General features: G+C 41.7%; 1 protein-coding gene across 3 annotated transcripts in view; it reads left to right on the top strand.

Annotated features, from left to right (window-relative positions):
- Nucleotides 1-19038, top strand: part of ZNF516 (zinc finger protein 516) — a 110963-nt gene that overhangs the window by 45613 nt on the left and 46312 nt on the right. For all 3 annotated transcript variants that reach the window (XM_081014123.1, XM_081014122.1, XM_081014124.1), the window contains exon 2: nucleotides 2168-4180. In XM_081014123.1, coding sequence (XP_080870249.1) covers nucleotides 2290-4180 — 1891 coding nt within the window. In that variant the 5' untranslated portion in view covers nucleotides 2168-2289. The remainder of the gene's footprint in view (nucleotides 1-2167; nucleotides 4181-19038) is intronic.

Below are 19038 nucleotides of genomic sequence, written 5' to 3'. Positions count from 1 at the left end.
AGATGTTCTTTCAAGGCCATGGGTGCATGGCTAAGCTGCTGTTGAAATAATGAAAGCCTAGGTTCTTCACATGTTTATATATGAGAATATATTTAAGTAAGTGAAACAGAATGGGTGTATTCACCGTTTCTTTTAACGAAATGCATGCTTAAGTGTTGATGGGGTAAAGGAGTGGGTGTGGTGAGCTGTGGTTGCTAGGTCAACTTTTTAAAGGCAAAACTAAATTTATTCCATATTCTGAAGAAAAGGAGGGTGCCACCAATAAGATATGCTGTACGTATAAACCAGAACAACCAGAACTCGATCTAGTTCAACAACTGGGAAAACATTCTGCTTTGGATAACTTGCTGCAGTAGATTAGTTATCGCTACTGAATGGAGCAGTAGTTTTTGTCCACTGCTATTCAGCATTGCGTAGAACTGGGCAATGTAGGAAGAAATATTCATGAGACCATCTTAATAATGGAGTCTTTACTAGCAGTGGAATATGGTCAAAATTTGCAAGTGGTATTCTTTGTGTCTGATTCCAGAATTAGGTGCAGGTTTGAGGAAGCCCAAACACCATGCAGAAAACATTTATGGTGTTTTTAAATGGGATCCAGGATGGACATTAGCATTGGGTTCTGATTGGATTTGAAGACTGTCACCTGTTGAAGGATGCAAGATGCTAGTGCCAGCCCTGGCTGATCATAAATTTGCAACTCTCTCTTCCTGGATACTTGACCAATCTTGAAATCTTTTGGATGCATTGCACTGTTCACACATTCATGTTAATAACTTAGTGACTGTAATATAATAGAACAGGATGTCTCTTCACCAGCAAAGAGAAGGGCTTGTTTCTTCTTAAAAAGCACAACAGAATGTCAAGATATCCTTACAAAACTTTGCTTTCCATGATTATACTTATGTTCAGAAAGTAGTACAAGTATCCTTGCCATCCTGTGCAATGAGATTTAAGCAGCCGAAGTGTGTGCAGGCCTCCAGTCCGTATGAGCATGGCAGAAGTTAAGGCATCTCTACCCTTCAATACCTTATACAGAAAATACAAAATTTTGCTCCTGTTGAATTCAGTTTAAAATAACTAATGTAGAAGGATTTCAGCCTAAAACAGTTTAACCCTGTTTTGTTGAATGCTCCATGGATCCTTCTTGGTATTAGTAAAGATTTCCAAGTCTACATTAAAGGTAAAGGTACCCCTGCCCGTACGGGCCAGTCTTGCCAGACTCTAGGGTTGTGCGCTCATCTCACTCTATAGGCCGGGAGCCAGCGCTGCCCGCAGACACTTCCGGGTCACGTGGCCAGCGTGACAAGCTGCATCTGGCGAGCCAGCGCAGCACATGGAACGCCGTTTACCTTCCCGCTGGTAAGCGGTCCCTATTTATCTACTTGCACCCGAAGGTGCTTTCAAACTGCTAGGTTGGCAGGCGCTGGGACCGAACGACGGGAGCACACCCCGCCGCGGGGATTCGAACCGCCAACCTGACGATTGGCAAGTCCTAGGCGCTGAGGTTTTACCCACAGCGCCACCCGTGTCCCTAAGTCTACATTAACATTTGCCTAAATAAGGTATTACTGTTACTGTTAATTTTAATTGGCCTATATAAAAATCTTATTGAATTGCATTTAACAAAAATTCGATGCACACTTTGCTGTCTCCATTCAGCAGCTATGTTTAAGTTACCATCAACAGGGATAGAGTGCTGCACTCTACAAAAACCCTTTATCTCTAGGCAAACAAATGTTTGGCTGTTTTTCATTAAATTATACATGTCCATAAAGCCACAGACTTAAAATATTACAGCTCTTTCGAGAAAGGGCTTATTCACTCGAAATTATGTACACACACACTTTTGTTTGGGCTAGAAAGAAGAAGTACGTGTTTTTTTGATACTTATATTCTTATTTTAGTAAACATACAGACACATACTCTATTTGCCCGTGTCTGCAACTACTATGGAAGTATGCTTGTGTAAATCCTCTGCTGAACATTCAGTTTGTGAATGACAATATTCAATGCAAAGTCAGACTTTCTGCAGCCTGGTGAAAATGTAACATTTTGGTGAAGATGGCAAGAAAATATTAACAGGGGGCGATTACAAAGGGAGCAAAAGGAGATGAAATGCTTTGCATTTAGTAATGCCATGTCCTGTTTTCTGTTTTGGTTCCAGGTCCTGCTTGCTGTTTGACTCAAGAAACACCAATGAATGTTTGTATCCCAAATGCTTTCAAGCAGCTGGAAGAAAACCCAAATATGAGAATGAAGAGATAAAGGTTCCATCAGCAGGAATGCATGATTGAAAAAGCAACCCAGTTTCCCAGCCCGGAACAGGGTTCTGCCCTTTTGACTGATGCTTCTGCAGTGCAGATGGATTGTAGCATAAGCGCAAACATGGAATTACGAAGAGCCTCCAGTCCTCACAAGATGAACAAGAGTGATATGAATGCAAACAAGTCTGTGCTGCACAGCTGCTGCATCTGTGGCAAAAGTTTTCCTTTCCAGAGCTCACTCTCGCAGCACATGAGGAAGCACACAGGGGAGAAGCCATACAAGTGTCCTTATTGTGACCACAGAGCTTCCCAAAAGGGCAACTTGAAGATTCACATCCGGAGTCACAGGACAGGCACTATTAGTCAGGGGAATGAAGTGGAGATGGGAGAAGCACAGCTCAGTGAGACGAGAGTATCCGAAGGCCTTGATGGTTGCACTAGCCCTACCAAAAGCACCTCTGCCTGCAACAAGATATTGAACGGAGCAACTCCCAAAGAAGAAGGCAAGATCTTGCTCAGGAGCAGCAGGAAGGAGTCCTCAGAAGAAGCACCAGTTGAAGAAGATGTTAAGTTATGTACTTTTCCATGTACCTTCTGCAAAAACAAGTTTGAAGGTAAGAAAGAGTTGGAACAGCACATACACCAGGTCCACAAACCTTTCAAATGCAGGCTGTGCAACTACATGACATTAAGAGAGGAGACTCTGCTAAACCACATAGAAAGAGACCACATCACCACTCAGATTCCAAACGGGGAAACGTACAATGCCGAGAACTGCAAGGCTGAGTCGAGTGCAGGAGAGTTTCCTTGTGAAGTCTGTGGGCAGGCTTTTAGTCAAACCTGGTTCCTCAAAGCTCACATGAAAAAGCATAGAGGGTCGTTTGACCACGGATGCCACATCTGTGGCAGGAAATTTAAAGAGCCCTGGTTTCTCAAAAACCACATGAAATCCCATGGCCCAAAATCTGGGAGCAAAAACAAGCCAAAAAATGATTCGGAGCCTATAGCCACTATTAATGATGTCGTTCAAGAAGAGATGATTGTGACTGGTTTGTCCCTGTATGAAATTTGTACAAAGTGTGGAAACCTGTTTACAAATATGGAAAGCCTAAAAGCACACAATTCTGTACATTGCAAGTCTCAAGGAGCCCGCAGTGAACATAGAGTTGATAGGCTAGCTGACGGGGACCCCCCTGTTGCAAAACAGTTTTTCTTCCAGTATCTGAAACTAAGGCCATCTGTAGGGACTGATGGCACTCCAAGGGGCCATTCAGGAAAAAGAGTAGCTGAGCTGGATCCAGTCAACAGTTACCAGGCCTGGCATCTGGCTACCAAAGGAAAAGTTGCAGAGCCTTCTGAGTACGTGAAGTATTTAGGATGGGACGAAGTCCTGGCGGATGCTGACGTCACGTACGACAGGGACAAAAGGGAATATATTCTCGTCAGCCAAGAGAAGCGCAAACAAGAGCAGGACTCCTCCAGCTCATCCAGCAATCCGAAAAAGAAGAATTGTACTAGTGGGCGTTCGGAAAAAAGCAGCCATGTGCAGTCGGGAGACAGCTGCATGCTTAGCCAAGAAGACCTGGAGTATAGGCCGTCCTCGCGCCAGAGCCGAAGGGTGTCTCAGAACAAGTCCACGGAGTGCTTTGAGTGTGGCAAGATCTTCCGCACCTATCACCAAATGGTACTTCATTCCCGTGTGCACAGGAAAGACCGCAGAAGCTGCAGTGAAGGGGTGGCGGCCGCTCAGCAAGATCGGTATGGATCAAATAGTGAGGATGGCGACTCTGGGTCTGCCAGTGGACCGAGCACACCAAGTTCTGCTTCTGGCCCAGATGATTCAGTCACCTCTGGAGTGGGTGAGGAGGGGCCCGAGGATAGTTCAGAGGAAGGAACGCAAGAGCCACCCCCACGTAAGTGTCTGCAACTTTTTAAAACAACTTCCTTTCCCCATTTTGGTATTTTGCTTCCTTTCTTGCGATGCTAGAAGAGCTGTTTCTTGAGCTTTTCAAGTACCTTTGACAGGTAAAGTAGGAAACTTTGAGTATCCCTTGGAGTTGTTGCTGGACTGCAACTCATAGAATCATAGAATTGTAGGGTCAGAAGGTACACCAAGGGTCATTTAGTCTAACCAATCTCAGGAATCTCAGCTAAAGCATCCATGAAAGACAGCCACCCAATACATATCATCCCTGCCCTTTGGCCATGCTGGCTGGGGCTGATGGAAGTTGTATCCAGATTAAATTAGTTAAACCTAGGTCCTGTTGAAATGTGGAAACATTGTGGAATGTTAGTCATGATTAATGTAAGCTACATTTGATTTAGGTGTGCCTACCTTAGTCTGAATCCAACCTCCAATGCCTTTAACCTCATTATAGGTTTTCCTTTAAATGGACGCCTTCAAATTCAACAAACATACCCACAGAGAGCAGTGTGGGAACCACTTGCATTCGGTGTGATTCCAGGCTGTTGGGGAACATGCACAAGTCATTCATAAATTAAGAAATGGAGAAGGCCATTTCAGTAGATCTTTCCCACCAGATGAGCACAGTCCCTCTCAGTGAGATGTGAATTGGGTGAGAAAGACCTGTCTAACTGGCCCCACCCACATAGCTACTTATCCTGCCTGCTGCATTGAACTGCACCAGCACTGCTGTGTGTGTCTCTGAAAAGGACCTTGTATATTATTAAATATACCAAGGTTCCTGATTTGGAATAATTATTATTATTGAATCCTCAACGTAACATGGGATGGTTTCCAACCATAGGGAACGGCAAGTAGCTGGAATTGGGGCAATTGATCCTTCTCTCTTCTCATTTGCAGTTTAGCTTCTGCATCTTGCTTGCAAATCCATGATTTGAAGCCACTATGTAGTAGCTACTTTGACTGTGCTAAGAAACCATGGCATTAATTCTTGCTCGGAGAATCAGTCATATGTAAATCTTACACAGGAAATTGTAGCATGCCTTTGTTGAATTTGCCTGGTTTTTATTTTTTTGATGAACTAAATGGACATGATGGCAGCAACCCTGAGTTGTTTCCTTTAAAAAATAAATAAAGAGTAGTTAAAATATAGAAAAGGGAGGTGGGAATATGTGTCCATGATTCCATTTTAGAGCACCCCTTTAATAGGCATTCAACACTGCTATCATTATACCAAATGGGTTGTGCTGTCGCAATGTATCATTAGCTTCTTAGAAGTGTTGGTTTGAATCCAGTTTCATTTATGTCAAAAGATTTAGGAAGCATATTTAGGATGCCAGTGCCTCTGAACGATATCATGGTCTTTGTTATCAGTTAATGTGTATCACCACATACAGGATATCTTGTTCCCATTTATGCAATACTCTTCTTGATTCAATAATTGGTGGCAGTCCTGTTTTGCTGATGTAACCTAAAGCACTCAGATTGCCTAACAATTATCAATGAGAGAAGTGTGCATTCTTCCCTCTCTCTCTCTCTCTCTCTCTCTCTCTCTCTCGGTACTGTGCCTTCAAAAGTTGTTCGAAAAACTTGAAAGGATGTAATTAATCTCTCTGGATTACTGCAGTCCTCAGAGTCTGATTCTGGTTAAATGGAACAAGTTATTCTCCAAATAGAAGCAATGTAAATATTTGAAGAAACACTACTGTGACTGCTTTTGTACAATGTTGTTTTATTATTTTGCATTGTTTATTTCTCTTTGTTTATAAGGCTCTCTTGGATTCTAAGAGAAGAGAATTTCTTTCCTACAAGTTTATATTTTTGTTTTTGGTTAAACAGTGCTTTCCTACTGACATTTTCGTCCCCTGAGAGTTGGCTGATTAGAGTTTTGAGAGTTTTAGCCTGCTGTTAGGAGCTTCGTTGTGGTAGTAATCAGCACAGTTCAGAACGAAATTTATATAACACTGACTGTCGCTATATTGAAGAGCAATTCACACATTGGCCTGGTTCACATGCCAAATTAAACCTTAATTATAAACGAACTGTGCTTTAATGTGAATGAACAGCATGCTAGTGCATGCTGCCAAAATGTTCTACTCCTCGCCAGAGTCTGGCTTGTCACGGTATTCGGAAACTTGTCCTACTGTTTTGTTTCTCTCCAAAGCGAGCCACAAGTGATAACCAAGGTTTGTGTTTGTGGTTTGTTGGAGAAAGCAAAGCATGAGCTGTGTTCATGTGGCACAACAAGCCAGACCCTGGTTTGTCATCCAGCAGGGGGGTGGTAGCAGGAAGAAGAGAGGAGCAGAGTAAGAACTTTTCAATGGTACGCACCAGCATGCTGCTTGTGTACAGTAAACCATGGCTTGCTTTTAAAACTAAGGTTAATAAAGAACAGAAATCTATCAGAACCCTTGAGGAGTGCACATGTATCATGCACCATTTGCAGACATGTGTTTGTCACATGTGTGTACCTTAAATTGTATCTGTGAAACCTTATATTCCTTTAAATTAATTGAAGTAGGTCTGCTCTTCCATGTTGGCTGATGTTGGATAGAATCCACAGGTTATAGAATGATTAAAACAGTAAAAACAGCAGTAGAAGGTTTCTGAACTGTAGCAACATTGGTGTTGCCTGACGTGCCTCATGCTGTTTGCATAAGCTCATATTTACTAGCATCAGCAATTAAGGGTATGATGTATTTATGCTAAAATTAGTTGTTAAACTAACCTGTTCTACCAAACTAAATGAATGTAACTACGAAAGGCATTACCTTATATAAGCCTTTCTGTCACAATCATAGATCATTTTAAGAACCAGTTCTTATGAAAAAGCAGTCACCAATGAGCAAAATAGATTCCCCCCTTCCCTCTTTCTTTTAAATGTAGGGCTTCACTTCACAAATGAATTAGCTGGAATTCAGTGAGATATAGTGGGTTCATTGGTTTGTCAGCCAGACTGTGTGTTGCCAGTGTTTTAAGGGCAAAACAGAGGATAAAATGCTGCTGTTATAGAGTGGAGAGAACCTCTGAGGTACACGGATTGATAATTTATTCAGTTTAGCCCAGTGTGTTTTGATTATAATCTTTGTTAGGGGCACACTCATGGTTTGCATGTTGCCAGGTGATAGAGAAATCACTCCACAGCACGCAGAAAACTCAGAAGCCCTATGCCCATATTACTTGTGTGTAGACCAGCAGCCTTTTAAGTAAGGACTCAGCTAGGTAAAGGTAAAGGGACCCCTGACTATTAGGTCCAGTCGTGGCCAACTCTGGGGTTGTGGCACTCATCTTGCTTTATTGGCCGAGGGAGCCGGCGTACAGCTTCCAGGTCATGTGGCCAGCATGACTAAGCCACTTCTGGTGAACCAGAGCAGCACACGGAAACACTGTTTACCTTCCCGCCGGAGCGATACCTATTTATCTACTTCCACTTTGATGTGCTTTCGAACTGCTAGGAGCAGGGACCAAGCAACGGGAGCTCACCCCGTTGCGGGGATTCGAACTGCCGACCTTCTGATCATCAAGTCCTAGGCTCTGTGGTTTAACCCACAGCGCTACCCGCATCCCTTCAAGGACTCAGCTATACAGCTGCAAATAAAACGTTTTAAGTGTGCTTTAAGTGCAGTATACAATGTGACACTAGATGGCAATGGTGAGCCTTATGGAAAATTCAATGTATTTTTAAAAATGCTTTTTAAAAAGCATTTTCAGAACATTTTTTATATGTGTGTAGATTCCACCTAAGTTGTGAGCTGAGGCATGCTTTGAGCCCTCACCTTCAGCATAGCACCTGCTTCTTGCAGCCACCGCATGCTGCACACAGTAGTATGTAAAGAGAATTGACAAGCAAGCTCCTGCAAGAGTTTTTGCAAGATTGGGACACCTGTATTACCACGTGTCTCTTCATTTGAGCAGGAACTTGCATGCTGAGGTTCCTACACAGAATCGCGAACAGCATCTGTGTTTTACATGAAGCAAACACAATGTCAGAGGCAGGGCTAAAATTACGGCCCCATTCCCTACTCATTGCATTGTGGCCTTACACATGAGCTACATGTGCTACAGGCTAGTGTGTTGTTTTATTTTACAGTACCCCCAATTAAGATTGTAATTAAATGCATTGGTATGAATCTCCTATATATTTTGGAAAGCTGTTTGTCCGTTCCCTTAAGATATCTTGATGAAATTTTGCATGATGGTTCCTGAGATCAGCAAGCACATCTTTATTCTAAATTTGGAGACAGTTGGATATCTTTTTGAATGAAGATGGTGTGCTGTACTTTTCAAAACTGCACTGATTTTTTTGGTTTCTTAGAATTTCTGAGCAACTCCGAGTATGAGGCTGCTAGTAAACTCTTAATTACGTGCACCTCATACTCTTTCTTGCTCCTTCATTGCCTTTGCATCTCTGTTTCATCTTAACCAAACAGTTCCACCAAAGTCTTTTTTTTATTTGCTCATATTTAATTTTATCATAAGGCTTTGTGGTGTGAAACCTGCTGTTGAGGTTTCCTCGTTAACGAACAAGGAAGTGTTTCTAGCCGTTGACCTTTTCACAGAGAAAGGAAAACTCATTTTGTAATTAGAGATGCAATAAGTTGAATCTGTACACCTGACATTTCTAGAAAAATCTTTAAAATGTAGTTTGGAACAATCTTTAGTGGTCATAAAGTGGTCTTTAAGTGTTGTTTTAGTCAGAATTGTTGAATTTTATTTGCCCTCCTCTCCAACCTGAGCTGCAGTTCACTGTGAGTTCATTGACTCCTTCTGTGTGAAGGTAACACTTGGGTATATTATGCCAGGGATATATTTTTTTTCTTATGCTCTTAAGGTTTTGCCGAGGTTCCACTTGTGGGTTTCCCACATGTGTCTGGGTGGCCACGGTGAGAACATTAGCCTGACCCAACAGGCTTGTATGGATGGTGGTGCATGTATGCCATTTTGCCACCATTTTTTAAAAAAAACAACAACATTTTGCTAGCAATTTTAATAAACACAATACAAACAATTCCATACATTTAAATGAGTCCCAGAGAGAAAGAAAGAAAGCGGAAGGAAAGAGAGGCAAAAACTATATATCAGTGGCGTAGCGTGGGGGGTGCAGGGGGGGCCGGCCGCACCGGGCGCAACATCTGGGGGGGGCGCTCGCACTCGCAGCTCTCTGCCCCTACCTGGCTCACTCACTCTCTCTCACTGCAGTGCTGGCTGTGCGAATCCGATCCGAGCCGCTGGGTCGCCGCCCACTGTGGAGGGGGTGGGTGCCAGGCGTGCGGTGCGGAGAGAGAGCGAGGGACTATCTGGGGGAGGGACAGTGCAGCGGCCGCCCAGCGCAGCGCTGAGCGCGGGAGAGAACCACACCAGACCAGCCCAGGCAGCAGCAAGAAGAAGCTGGCAGCGGCGGCAGGTTAGGGGTTAGGGGGCGCAAATTACTTGCCTTGCCCCGGGTTAGGGGGCACAAATTACTTGCCTTGCCCCGGGTGCTGACAACCCACGCTACGCCGCTGCTATATATTGCATCACAGTCAATTTTGGTTTTATGAAGGGATCATGACACCTTCTATATTAATTTTAGTATACTTCAAAGTTATAACAACCAGATATTAAAACAGAAATGTTAGGGAATGGAAGAAGTCAGGAATGGTCCCTATTCCTGCAAAAGCTGATGGCTGAGACCTTTCATGCTCTTTCTTGTTTGTATAATAAGTAAAAACAGACCATGTACTGAAGAAGGTGTCCTTTTTTACCTTGTGAGTGCTCAATTCTGAGCCTTTGTAGTAACTTTCTCTCACCATTTTTGTACTCTTTGGTTGCATGTGTCTTAACTCCTGGGCTTCAAAGTACATCCATTGTTCTTCCCATGTAGCTGTGGTCCATATCTCCTTGACTCCCTGGCGTAATGTGAATACTGTATAGGATTGATCTGCCTGCCTATTGAGATTTAGCACCACTTGACTGCATTTTAGGGACCTGTTTGCTTTTTTTGTAGTGGGGTTGGGATTGGGTCCAGGACAAAGCCAGAGAAGTAAAGCTTGAGTTACTGGGAATGCAATCTGTTTAAACGACTACCAGCACAAGTAGTTAAATTCAGAGTCACTGGGAGACATGCCTAGGTTTCAATTCAGCTTGTATTTCCCTCAGGTTGGCATTTGCCTTTAGGGCTTAATTATGTAGGTAGCACATGATTACTCAAGTTAGTCAAAATGTGCTAACTCAGGTGTGTTAACATGTTGAAGTAGATATGCTGACTCTAATCCAAAGTTTCATGTCAGTGCCAGATCAGTGCAAGCTAGTGGAACTGCATGCGTAGAGTTGTCTTGCATGTTGAAATCAATGGAAAAATCATTACTTAAGTCGGGACTTGCAGGTTTGCATGTGAGCGCCTTCATCCGTATGGGGCTCTTTAGTTGACACCATAGAAGTGTCTTATTCTCTTGAGTCCTGTTGCAACTCTGGACTCATCTGGAAGCAGCCTTTTGATGCTGTTATTCATAGATCATGTATAATTGAGAAGAGGAGTCTCTCTCTCTCTCTCTCTCTCTCTCTCACACACACACACACACACACACCCCTTCCATTCATTTGTGGTTGTCTAGTTTATCATTTTTGGAGGTGATGGGAAATGCTTTGTTTGGTGGCTGCTATAAATAATGGACTTTTAGGAATTACATACTGTTACATATTATTTATAACTTCTATAACTCCATAATTTTAGTTTTAGAATGTTGCTGGCCAAGGCACAACTCATAATTCTTATTTCACAGCTTTGTAGGTTTGTTTAAAAATACAGTTGAGTTTTCTGTCCAGGACTGGAATACGTCTCCCCACCACGTATTTGTGGGCATACAAGTCTGGAATAAATATTCAAAATATTTAGGAACTGACGTATCCAGCTGCCTGCAATTTTTCTATATAAAAGCACACACACACACACACACACATTTCAACGTGTGTTATATATATATCGTGAGTTTTCTTCTAACTATCTGCACTCTCATCCATTCAGCCTTAACTATGGTTTGCCTTTGTTTTAGTATGTGCACTGGGTCATCTTGTGCTTTTTCGCTTCATTTCTCAGTAGATTATCTATAACAACAAAATGAAATATAGGTTGCTATATAGTATACTGAATTCTGAACATTTTAGTGTTAGGGGGCTTTGTAAGACGCTCTGAAGATTGTGCAGATTTGTGGCATCTAATTGTTGTTGTTGTTTAGTCATTTAGTCGTGTCTGACTCTTCGTGACCCCATGGACCAGAGCACACCAGGCACTCCTGTCTTCCACTGCCTCCCGCAGTTTGGTCAAACCCATGCTGGTAGCTTCGAGAACACTGTCCAACCATCTCGTCCTCTGTCGTTCCCTTCTCCTTGTGTCCTCCATCTTTCCCAACATCAGGGTCTTTTCCAGGGAGTCTTCTCATCTCATGAGATGGCCAAAGTATTGGAGCCTCAGCTTCAGGATCTGTCCTTTCAGTTAGCACTCAGGGCTGATTTCCTTAAGAATGGATAGGCATCTAATTAAACATATGCAATTCCCCCCTGTACCATCTGACGTATTCCCAGATACTATAATTGTAATATGTTGCTTTTGATGGAGTACATTTATTGTGTACTGTATTGTTTTCTATTGAAGTGACTTATTGTACACTGCCTTGGCGTTATTTTAATGAGAGGTGATAAATAAATATTGTAAATAAATAAATTTAGATATGCATTTTCAGGCTGACAGAGATATGATTTGTCTATTGTTAGGATTTGAAAAGTTCCATTTCTAATGCAGCCCTGCATTACTGCTATTTTGAATGATGCTAAGACTCAGGGATCACTGACACACATAGAGCATGCAAGCAATAAAAATCTTATGAGTCTCCCATGAAAATGTGTGGAATTTAAGCACTCCTAACTTTCTGTGGATTATGCTTAGGGTTTTAGTTAATTCAGAAGGGTACAGGAATCACCACACAACACGACTACTCTTTGTAGCCACGCTGATCCCCCTCCCAGCCCCCAAGAAGTCTGTCTTGTTAAAGAAACAAATAATAAGACTATATTGGGTTTTTCATTACAGCTACAGTGGGGCTACCTCAGCAGATGCTAACAGCTGTTGCTCTGTTTTGTTTTTTACTGACCTTGGTTGTCTTTTTCTCTCCCCCTCTTGCTGCATTCAATCTCAACTAAAAATGCCTTATAGGAGCCATTAATCACTTAAATCACACACACACAAAAACATTCAGTGAGAAAGAGTTCATTTTTATCTTATCCTTACCAAAGCATTTTTAGTGGGAAGAACTAAAAGGACCTTGAAAATATATATAATGTTTCTTTGGATTTCCTGTACAGGTGGTGTAGGAAACCACACAGAAATATCAGCAAGACTGATACAGAAGTAGGCTGAATTATGGGACAGCCCCAATATTTTGTTCTCTTTAATATAAGCTCCATCCAGGTGGGTCCATCCACAGCCATACACCACCGTTGCTGCTTCTGCATCCCTCCACACGTTGGTTGAACTTTGGCAGCCTGTAGGCTCTTGCATGTAGGTTCTTTGTGTGATTTTAACCCCTGAAACATCAGGGTTGTGTAGGGAACATACACAAGTAGGAATGTTTCTCCTTGATGCAGATGTTCAATTGCCAACTAGATATGGGAAGAGCCATAGCTCAGTTGCTCCAGAAGTCACTTAAAAAGGAGAGGTTTAGGGAAACACAATATAGATGTGCTCAGTGGAAGACCAATGGCCACATTCTGGTCAAAATGTTGAAAATGCAGTCTCAGATTGTGGACGATATTTAAAGTCAAATGTCCAAAATTCAGGATCAGATTTTGACAACTGATCCGCAATTTCTGACAGAGCCACAAGTAATGAATTTGCCTGTGCAAGCATTTCTGTTGTGATTGACAGCTGGCTGCCAAACAGCTGTGAGGCAGAAGAAAATACCTATAACAGTCGTGATTTTCCTTTTATCCTTTTCCCTTTGTCTCCCCACTCTTACATCACAATTTGGGATTATCCTTTTGGTTGCACCTTTGATACAATTTTCATTTTTGCATGCCTCCTCAGTTGGTGGAGGTGTGTTTGTGTTTGAGGATTGCCAGATGAATGCTTTTGCTCTTGCACAGCAAGGCTTTAAATGGAGTATTGTGCGAGAGAGGATTTGGTGTCAAAATCTTGCAAGATTTCACACAAAGTAGAAAAGAGAAGTCTGGTTTCTGCCCGAAGAATGGTTAGCTGGGGGCAGGCAGGCGGTTCAACACATGCACCCTTCATTTGGACCTACTGGTCTTTGGTAGGTCACTTTTCCTGAGGGCCGAGAGGGATTTTCTTTTTTTAAAAAAAAATGTTTGCCCTGATTGGCAAGTGGACAGGTATGTTTGGTTTGCATGTTTTGTCGTTGTTGTTTCGCATTCCCTGGGGTACCCTTTTTAATTAGAAAACCCGCTGAATGTTGGTTGTTTTTGTAATAGCTGCGTACAGTTTGGTTTCCTCAAAGTCAATGGCAGCCTTACAGTGTCTGAAAACACAGCACATGTTAATTGAATAATGGATTTAATGTCAAATTTCAAATACCAGTCCTGAAAATCAGTTTTTAGCATTTGAATTTCAATTCCAGCCATCCTAATCTATCTGAGCCATGGAAATGCCTTGGTTGATTCCATGTAGATTTTAAATGATCCTTACATTTCACTCCTTTGGATGCATAGGAATAATATTAAAATAGCACATGATTGTTGCCATGCAATTTCATGAGGAAAAGATCCTAAGGCTTATGGGTGACTACCACAGTAGGGAGCAAAGATGCCCTCTCTTAATTACCCAAATTAATTCTGAACACATTAGCAGGATTAGTCTTCAAGGACTCTCACATTGTACAAAGGCCAAATGACTCAAATATGAGGAATGAGGTAAGGCAGAGGTGTAGGCCTAGTGCTTAGCATTCAGACATCAAAATAATTACTCCGCATTTAGCATGAGCTGAAACCAAGGGTACTGCAATTTGAACAGTATTTTCCCTTACTTAAACTACTGAAAGCTCACTTTACATTTCAGTTTAATTTTAATTCTTCAAATACTGTTTGAATAGATGTGCTGGAAGGGTATGGAGATGCATGGGATTTGACCGTTTCCTCTGATTGTAGATGAAAAGCTCTTACTGTGCTTCCATTTATTCACACTCCCGTTACGTCAGCCCATTAGGATATTGATGCATTATTTATCATTGTAATCATGGTTAGGACAGGACAAGCGTGTTGAAGGTCTGAGTAAAAATGGGTCAGGCCCACACCGTTGCCAAGGATGGGGAAAGGTGTAGGTAACTACAGCAGAATATGTTACATAGCAGAGAAACTTGACTCTCGCCATTCTGTCTTTCAGGGCTGATATACATAAAATCCTTTCCGCCCTCTGCCATCCTTTCCCACCACGAACACACATACACCCCCCACACAATAAAGGTAAAAGACACCTGCAAAGGTGCATTAGCTCATACCGTCGTACCTCGGCTCCTGAATGCCTTGGGAGTTGAACATTCCAGCTCCCGAACAATTGAAAACCAGAAGTGAGTGTTCTGGTTTTCGAACGTTCTTTCGGAAGCCAAATATCCAATGGGGTTCCGCAGCTTCTGATTGGCTGCAGGAGCTTCCTGCAGCCAATCAGAAGCTGTGCTTTGGTTCCTGAAAGTTTCAGAAGTCGAACGGACTTCCGGAACGGATTCAGTTCAGCTTCCGAGGTGCGACTGTATAGAAAAAGCCCTACTCAGTTTTTGCATCAAGCTTTTCATAAGCTAGTCAGTTTGAGAAAAATCTCTTTAACTCTGGAAGGTTTCATTTCATTTTATTCATTTAATTTTAAGCTTTTGTGATTTTTTGGTTAAAATTTTAAGAGCATACAGTTGTACCTCGGGTTACATACGCTTCAGGTTACATACGCTTCAGGTTACAGACTCCGCTAACCCAGAAATAGTACCTCAGGTTAAGAACTTTGCTTCAGGATGAGAACAGAAATTGCACGGCGGCAGCGCAGCAGCAGCAGGAGGCCCCATTAGCTAAAGTGGTGCTTCAGGTTAAGAACAGTTTCAGGTTAAGAACGGACCTCCGGAATGAATTAAGTACGTAACCAGAGGTACCACTGTAGTAGGAAAAAAATTCTGGATACACTGTTCAAAATTAATATTTCTTCTAGTAATTTTGTGCGTTGCGAGGAAACAAGGCTGCCATTTATTACAAGTGTTCTGGAATATTTGTGGACTGTCACAGGTGCATGATCTAGCAGTGGTCTGTGAATGATTGACAGGGTATTTGTATGGAACATAATCTATGATAGCTGTGCAGCTGTAGTTTTACAAATACCTAAAAAAACAAATGATAAAAATATTATTTACATTTTTTCTTGCTAGATTTTATTTTTGCATCCCTTTACTTAATGATTCCTCTTCTGATGCTGACCAACATTTTTAGAACTTTTCCTTGTCTGTTAAGTTTTGAGCTTAGCCACAACACAGAAGCCACTTCCAGAACTATAGTGGAATGTAGTGCCAGTTTAGTGCTCATTACTGTGTTATTTGCTTCAAAATAAAAATAAAAAATCATTTTGCAAATAATATGGGAATGAGTGCTAAACTTGCACTGCATGCCACTATAGCTTTTACATTGTGAGAAAACTCAATTATAATGTGGAATTAACAGGGGAACTTTGTGAAAATGGAATAAGCTGCCATGTGAATGCAGCCAAAGTTGCATCTCAACTCATGTTTAAAATGAATGAGGACCAGACTTTGGCTTGATATTCTGGTTTGTTAAGTAACCCTAAGTGGCACAGGCCTACGTAAATTATACCTACTCAGTTCCACTCCACTGTCTTAGAAGACCTGCTGGGAATGGCCAGAAAATAAAGGCTTCTCTCTGTCATTGGCTGAACAAGCTCCATCTGCCTCAAAGGACCTAGAGGAACCTGGAGCTCTGGTAGGCAATGGCCATTGGCCAACACAAGGAGAGGCCACAGAAGATGGCAGGAAACGCCACTGAGTAATCTTGGCACCATGTGGACACCATGTTATTTCTTTTCCTGATTCTACACTGAAATATGAATATAATTTTATCATCCAACTCTTTTGTGAACTACTTTGACAGCCTTTTGGAGCTACGAAGGAGGATACCAGTTTTCTAAATATGTAAGTAACGGTAACTGTGGTTAGTTCTTGTCATGTGTGAAGGAGAAGGAGCAGTGTGCAAGCCCAAGGCTCATCATGCAAGTTCATTTTTGCAATCACAAAGCTTGCTTTGACATTACTTCTGAACCTGGCCAAAAACACTTGGCTACCAGAAATTGAAAACTGGCATTATTTTGTGTAAAGCCATGGTTTTCTTATCACATTAGGGTTGGGCTCTGTAATAAAAGGTTTAGGAGATATGTGTTTTTTTTAATGTTCAACAGATAATGTTTAATTTGTCATTAAAGAATATTGCAGTTCAGTTGGCTTTCTTTGGTCCACTCAGTTGTACTTTTCAAAAATCCCACTGAAGATGCTCAGTCTGCCAAATTCATTCTAGAGTATAATGTCCTTTGAGATTAATTCTGCACACAAAATATGTTTGCTAAGTATTTATTTGGTCACAGTCCAGCTTTTAGTGTTTCTGAGACTTCCAAAAGTGGAAGAGGAAATGGAGTGGTATTGTGGATATATATGCTGTTGGCACATTTAATGAAAGTTATGTTTTACCTATAAATAAGCAAGTGTTTTTATTCTTAAATATAATAGAATTTGGTCATTACTAATCCTGTATGGATTTCACAGGATCAGGAGACCTCTCAAGTTATCTACTCTGGCCTTAATGATAAAATATTGGAAGAAGCAACACTGAAAAATATCCTCTGTAACAAGTAAACATATTCCTTTAACATTGGAAATGTAATTTCTATAGCCATTAATAATGGCATACCTAATAACAGTTTAATAATGTGGATACAGCCAAAAAGCTGGCATTTGTTGCAGGCAGTGTCAGGCAAGGTAACTAATCCTAGAAATCATATATGGACAAATTAGATTTATGATTATGGTTGAAGTCACAGGGTGGGGTTGCAAAATCAAACTGAGCATCTGCCATTGTATGAATACTATGAAAAACCTGACCTATAACCTCGGCAGAGCAAAGTTTTTGAATTCAAACTGGCACACAGCCAGATATGCACCCTTGCCTTAAAAATGACATGTGGGAAGAATTACTCAATGGTTGCTTGAGATTATTCTAGTATTAAACTGATATTTACATATCAGTGGAGGGAATGCATGATAGCCGCTGTGCAGATCTGTTTGTCTTCCTGCTGATACAAGCACAGAAGATTTAGGAACTGTGTGGGTAGGGGAGTAGGGTGAAATGGCAGGCAATTTTCCTGGCACCGTAGCAGCTAGGGTGCAGAGCTTCCAGTGTCTGCCTGTGACCAGTAGGTAGGCTTTTAAGCAAGGCAATTAGCATGGACTGGGTAAATTTCACACTGCGGCATGAGAATAACTGTAGCTAATAGCAGAAAAATCTTATGGAGAGGGAAGGCTCATATATTAACAGTAGGCTGAATATAGGCATACAGTGGTACCTTGGGTTACATACGCTTTAGGTTACATACGTTTCAGGTTACAGACTCTGCTAACCCAGAAATAGGCTGAATATAGGCATACAGTGGTACCTTGTGTTACATATGCTTCAGGTTATATATGCTTCAGGCTGCAGACTCCGCTAACCCAGAAATAGTGCTTCAGGTTAAGAAATTTGCTTCAGGATGAGAACAGAAATCGTGCTCCGGCGGCACGGCAGCAGTGGGAGATCCCATTAGCTAAAGTGGTACCTCAGGTTAAGAACAGTTTCAGGTTAAGAAACCTCCAGAACGAATTAAGTATTTAACCCGAGGTACCACTGTATGTTCTAAGCATGGTGGATATAGTTGAATGAACAGACAGACACACACACCTTTCTCATGAAATGCCGCACAACAAATGTGTTCAAGCTACCTTCACCAGCAGGAAACGGTTTTATCTGTCTTCGCTCAGAGAGTACGTGCTTTGAGTTCAGAAGGTCTCAATAGGTCTGCAAGTGGATGGGAACCGTGCATGACAATTTGCAGAGCTGCTAGTCAGTGTTGAGGTAGATGGGCAATGTATAATTGGGCAGTTTGTTCTGTCCCCCAGCCTTTCCTTCAGTGGAAAGCTTGAGGGAATTTTGCTTCTTTGTTTCTAATCTTGGAAAAATATATCCATCTTTTTCTTTCCTTCAGTGGAAATTCTCTCTCCTAGCCCATAAATCTACAGTGGGTCAGCATTTCTATAAGAGCACAAAGAGACTAGATTCCCAAACGGTTTTGTGTATTTGGTTCCTCAAGCACTGGATTTTTACACACACATACTCACTTGATGTAAGTGAATGAAGTGCCTCATGACTCGTGAACCATTGCTAGAAAAATCGCCTCACAAAGGGGAAAAATATGTTTTTGGGCAAAAGAGGAAATGGGATTAATTTTTCCCATTTCCTTTATGATAAAACTGTTTCAGGCGGTTTTATGTTGGAGAATTAAGTGGCAGAACAATCAGAAGTGGTCTTAATGAAAGGCATTGCCATCATGGATAATTCTAGTCTTCTCATTGTCACATATTCTTGTATTTAACTTACTGTTTTCTATTTGGCTAGTAGGGGCCTTTTGTTTCTTAGCAACCATCTGTTCATCCAGTTTATTCCCCCACCTGAAGTAATCCTTAGTTTAGCATCACAACTGATTACTGTTGAATTGATTATGGGATGACTGCCAGAAGAGGGCGGGGGAAGGCATTTATTTACTTTTCTATTAAGGCATACCTGAAGTTCCTA

Source organism: Podarcis pityusensis (assembly GCF_964106645.2).
Source record: "Podarcis pityusensis genome assembly, chromosome: 7".
Lineage (NCBI taxonomy): Eukaryota > Metazoa > Chordata > Lepidosauria > Squamata > Lacertidae > Podarcis > Podarcis pityusensis.
Note: the sequence above shows the minus strand (reverse complement) of the source record. Positions and strands in the feature narration are given on the sequence as shown.